The sequence below is a fragment of the Esox lucius genome, chromosome 1 (assembly GCF_011004845.1).
Source record: "Esox lucius isolate fEsoLuc1 chromosome 1, fEsoLuc1.pri, whole genome shotgun sequence".
Lineage (NCBI taxonomy): Eukaryota > Metazoa > Chordata > Actinopteri > Esociformes > Esocidae > Esox > Esox lucius.
The window spans coordinates 42,956,635-42,962,634 of record NC_047569.1 but is presented as its reverse complement, the minus strand read 5'-3'; the positions used below and the strand labels follow the sequence as shown (position 1 = coordinate 42,962,634).

The window sequence follows — 6,000 nt, the reverse complement described above, 5'->3', positions numbered from 1 at the left end:
TAACTGTGCTATTTTATTATTTTTTATTCTGAAACTGGCAAATAGCACATTGTACATTCAGCATAAAGTCATGAGTGTCAGAATGCCCCTATGCTGCCCAAGTTCCATAATGTCTGTTTGCTATTGGTGAAGCGTTTTCATCAGTCAGAGAGGCGTAGGCGGGACTGTGCGCTCACTCGTTCTGAGAGGGAGAGAGGAAGAATGAGTCTTGCTGCACTTGCTCTGCGCGAGGCGAGGAGCATCTTCCGTCGTCTATACAGCCCCGGTGGTACAGTGTAACGTTATACAGTAACGCGAATCGGCAATAGGTTCCAGCTGCTGCTACAGCCCCCGGATCTGCCCACGTACATAGATACTTGACTTGACTGGTGAATCGAGTTCCGTTCCTACGTAGTCTTCAGTCGCACGCGCACCTGGATAACCCCGAAAGCTTCTCTACACAAAACAACACAGTGAGCTGATTGCCCAGCATACCTCGTAGCTGCCGTAGGAAGCCGAAAGATGATTCTCCAACGGCACTTGTTCTTCATCCTGTATAGCTTCTGTGGATTCGCCTCGAAAGGTAGGCTGGCTAAGCGTTGACATCATTGTGATATGTCTAGTTTATCAGCCTCAAGGTCTGTATATGCTTAAGGTCTCGGGCGTGGTGGGTATACTTCCCAAGGTGCAAGAAAAAGTATCCCCCTACGTCTTCCTTAAGTGTGTCGAAGTCAGGCAGAGCGCTAATTTCTGTTCTGAGAACTGCTAAGTTAGTCTCTGCGTTTTTTTCGGAATGTGGGTTTGCGCTGCACATAGTGAAGGAATATTGTGGTGTAGCGCAGTGGTAAAGTTCTGCGTAAAAATGTGAATGCCTCTATTCCCCATCGGTAAGTGATCGTCATGATACAATGGTGGTGTTAACGCATAAATTACGCCTATAATTTGGATGGTATCCCATGGTTCAGCGTGTATTACAAGGGAGGTAGATGTCCACGTAGTTTACAGATGTATTAATGGGGGTGTTAAGGTCAATTTAAAGACATCAGGTTGTAACCTTTGTGTCTGTAGAAATTAATATATATTTAAAAGGTACCTTGGCAGACACAATATATGCCTATCTTATGTAGATGTATTTTGTAAGGAGAGAACGAAGTAGCCTATAGGCTACGGCATGTTTTTTATATATACGTATATTAATCCAGCCAAATGAGTTGCAGTAACTCAAGCCGATTTACAAGCTGTTATGTTTATTGAAAATGTGTGGTAGCACTGCTTGCTTTTCGGTTTGACTGGTTAATTTGCTTTCTTTTACATCAAGGTTTAATCCAATGATCTCAGGGAGTTGTTTCTCATAGGTGAAGTAGATATTGTGAGTTAATCGTCTACCTTTGAATCCAGGCTTGTTATACTGGCGATATTATCTCGATTTACCAAAAATTGCTGCAGTTTTTAGTAAGTACATATCATTTCATACATGTTGAGATTTACCAAGTAAATAGATTTTATTTTTGTAAATGTCTGTCAAAATTCATAAGGTAATCTTTAACTTCAGTTTACCAAAACAACGGATAGGTGAAGTGACTAAAGGATGCAGGCATATAGGCCGTTTCCGCCCGTTTTAATTTTTCCCTCAATAAATACCTCAACTCCCCACGCAGTTCGCCTGCCCGTCCCGCTCACGGGTGTGCTTGCGCAGCCACCGCCCTGTGCTGTGCCACTGCGCGTGGGGTGACGCCGACGGAATAAGCAAGTCTTCTCCCCAAGTCTCTCCGCTGTGGTTTAGTGTGGAGAGGCTGCAGCCCTGTGTTGAGCACACGCCCCACAGTCACTTTGAATGGCTTCGCAGCGCTAGACGGATAAACATTTTCTTTATAAATGAACGTTCATCAAACTGTTTAAGAACTTAATATCCCAAAAACTGTCTCCACATAGCGACGTTATATAAATAAAGGTTAGAATTTTTTTTTAAACCTCTAAAGCTGACGTTACTTTATTAATGCAGTTTTTATTCTATGCTGTTATTGTCTATTTAATGACCTTTCTGCTTATTGTAGCTCATTACAGGTTAGTATTTATTGGAAACTATTTGATGTAGTCAATATAAGAAAACTGAAAGAATGTTCATCCTTCCCTATCTAAACCTGTCATAAATACAAACACAGCACCAACTAAAATAGTCAAAAACACAAACACAGCACCAGCTAAACTAGTCAAAAACACATAGACAGCACCAGCTAAACTAGTCAAAAACACATAGACAGCACCAGCTAAATTAGTCAAAAACACATACACAGCACCAGCTAAACGGGTTAAAAACACATACACAGCACCAGCTAAACTAGTCAAAAACACATACACGGCACCAGCTAAACTAGTCAAAAACACATACACAGCACCAGCTAAACAGGTCAAAAACACATACACAGCACCAGCTAAACAGTTCAAAAACACATACACAGCGTGCATCATCTAAGAAACACCAGTCAGAAATACATTGTCAATTTTTATTGAACAAGTGTTCAAACTGATTAATGAGATTGGCATGACATGCCTAGACCTTTAGGGTGTTTCAAATCTGTGTGTCTGTGTGTGTCTATACCACACCTTGCCTGCCTTCCTTTAGCTTCCCTATCTGCCACATTATTCCAGTGGCTGCCTCCCAGCTCCAAGCTCACAGGAGAGGCAGCCATGCATCCCTCCAGCTCCTCACTCCTCTTAGCTCAGCTCCCTCCTGCTTCTCACTCCCCTCAGCTCCCTCCTGCTCCTCACTCCCCTCAGCTCCCTCCTGCTTCTCACTCCCCTCAGCTCCCCTTGCCTTTTCAGACCCACCTTAAAGCATTGTGACGTTTTGGGGTTCACTTTCCCCCGGGCCCAATTTGTATTTATCTCCTAAGATTTTCAAAGAGACCCAGATCCAACTGGAAAAAATATTTTTTCAAATCAGTGTGAGGAGGGAGGGTGGTGTTGGTGATGAGGGGGTTGTCTGCTTGTCTAGAACTAGAGTTATATTTAGAGACTGAGACCGGGTCGTCTGGTACAGTAGAAATATAGAAACTCTGGGGGATGGAGGGACCTATAGGTTTTGGGGAAAATGTGGCAATTTCTAAATGCGTTTCATGCATTGTTCTGTAATTTAACATGGCTGCAGAAAAATCATTAATTATTTAAATCAATATATTTACTACACATATGATTCATTATTAAAATAAAAATAATTCTAATTTTAATTTATAGAAATTATAGGCTATTTAAGTATAAAATGTGACAATGAAAACTGACAGATCTAAGATCTATAAAAGTCATAAAAAAATCAGAAATTTAGGTCAGACCAGCTTGTTTGTCCAAATTATGACAGATGCTCCTGCTTTGTTTTCCCAACCATCCAGTCAGATGAGCAACACACATCAGGTGCAGAGTTCAGAATCTTTCTTTGCCTTGTCTTTTTCTTTGTATGGAAAATCACTGTTTTTGAACTGTGCTCAAACTTGGAGCGGTAGTGGTCTATAAATAGAGGCCCAGGCAAAGTCCATTCAGTCCCATGGATGGAGCTCAGCAAGATCATTATGCCACCTACATCAGATGAGCACAACCAGCTAAGGAGAGGGCATTTCACCTGTTCTCAATTCATTGTTAAATATGAACATTTTGTTAAAATGTTTTCTGAACCTTCAGGAAATATTGCAAATACATTTTACGTTAATGCCATAGCGGTATTCATTTTCCAGGCACGGCATTACCAAGGTTTTATTCACAACCATGACTATCCAAAATATACAATATTCAGGAAGAGAAGCCACACATCCCTTTTCAGTAGGAACTCAAGTACCAACTACACATTGATGTCAAGTGAAGTACAACCACATATATTGATGTCAAGTGTAGTACAACTACACTTATTGGTGTCAAGTGTAGTACAACTACACATGTTGATGTCAAGTGTAGTACAACTACACTTATTGGTGTCAAGTGTAGTACAACTACACATGTTGATGTCAAGTGAAGTACAACCACATATATTGATGTCAAGTGTAGTACAACTACACTTATTGGTGTCAAGTGTAGTACAACTACACATGTTGATGTCAAGTGTAGTACAACTACACATTGATGTCAAGTGTAGTACATCTACACATATTGATGTCAAGTGTAGTGCAACTACACATATTGATGTCGTGTTTAGTACAACCACACATATTGATGTCAAGTGTAGTACAACTACACATTGATGTCAAGTGTAGTACATCTACACATATTGATGTCAAGTGTAGTACAACAACACATTTTGAAGTCAAGTGTATTACAACTACACATAATGATGTCTAGTGTAGTACAACTACACGTATTGATGTCAAGTGTAGTACAACTACACATATTGAAGTCAAGTGTAGTACAACTACACGTATTGATGTCAAGTGTAGTACAACTACACGTATTGATGTCAAGTGTAGTACAACTACACATATTGATGTCATGTGTAGTACAACTACACATTTGATGTCAAGTGTAGGACAAATGCACATATTGAAGTCAAGTGTAGTATAACTGCACCTATTGAAGTCAAGTGTATTACAACTACACATTGATGTCAAGTGTAGTACAACTACACGTATTGATGTCAAGTGTAGTACAACTACACATATTGAAGTCAAGTGTATTGCAACTACACATATTGATGTCAAGTGTAGTACAACTACACGTATTGATGTCAAGTGTAGTACAACTACACATATTGAAGTCAAGTGTAGTACAACTACACATATTGATGTCATGTGTAGTACAACTACACATTTGATGTCAAGTGTAGTACAAATGCACATATTGAAGTCAAGTGTAGTATAAGTGTAGTACAACTACACATATTAAGTCAAGTGTAGTACAACTACACATATTGATGTCAAGTGTAGTACAACTACACATATTGAAATCAAGTGTAGTACAACTACACATATTGATGTCAAGTGTAGTACAAATGCACATATTGAAGTCAAGTGTAGTATAACTGCACATATTGAAGTCAAGTGTAGTGCTACTACACATATTGATGTCAAGTGTAGTACAACTACACATACTGATGTCAAGTGAAGTACAACTACACATTTGATGTCAAGTGTAGTACAACTACACATATTGATGTCAAGTGTAGTACAACTACACGTATTGATGTCAAGTGTAGTACAACTACACATATTGAAGTCAAGTGTAGTACAACTACACATATTGATGTCATGTGTAGTACAACTACACATTTGATGTCAAGTGTAGTACAAATGCACATATTGAATTCAAGTGTAGTATAAGTGTAGTACAACTACACATATTAAGTCAAGTGTAGTACAACTACACATATTGAAATCAAGTGTAGTACAACTACACATATTGATGTCAAGTGTAGTACAAATGCACATATTGAAGTCAAGTGTAGTATAACTGCACATATTGAAGTCAAGTGTAGTGCTACTACACATATTGATGTCAAGTGTAGTACAACTACACATACTGATGTCAAGTGAAGTACAACTACACATTTGATGTCAAGTGTAGTACAACTACACATACTGATGTCAAGTGAAGTACAACTAGTACAACTATGCATATTACCGTCAAGTGAAGTACAACTCGGCATATCACTGTCAAATCAAGTACAACTACACACAATACTGTCCAATAAATGAATTATTATGGGACCTTAGAGAGTTTGTGTTTTACTTCCTCCTTATCCATTATTTCCCATCAACAGCTTACACAGTACACATACACCACCTACACTTTAGTACACATACGCCACCTACACTTTAGAACACATACGCCACCTACACTTTAGTACACATACGCTACCTACACTTTAGAACACATACGCCACCTACACTTTAGAACACATACGCCACCTACACGTTAGTACACATACGCCACCTACACTTTAGAACACATACGCCACCTACACGTTAGTACACATACGCCACCTACACGTTAGTACACATACGCCACCTACACTTTAGTACACATACGCTACCTACACTTGAG

General features: G+C 39.4%; 1 protein-coding gene across 3 annotated transcripts in view; it reads left to right on the top strand.

Annotated features, from left to right (window-relative positions):
- The first annotated feature begins 201 nt into the window (after nucleotides 1-201).
- cadm2b (cell adhesion molecule 2b) overlaps nucleotides 202-6,000 on the top strand; it is a 361,274-nt gene continuing 355,475 nt past the window's right edge. For all 3 annotated transcript variants that reach the window (XM_034293120.1, XM_034293119.1, XM_034293116.1), the window contains exon 1: nucleotides 202-562. In XM_034293120.1, the coding sequence (XP_034149011.1) occupies nucleotides 502-562 (61 nt within the window). In that variant the 5' untranslated portion in view covers nucleotides 202-501. The remainder of the gene's footprint in view (nucleotides 563-6,000) is intronic.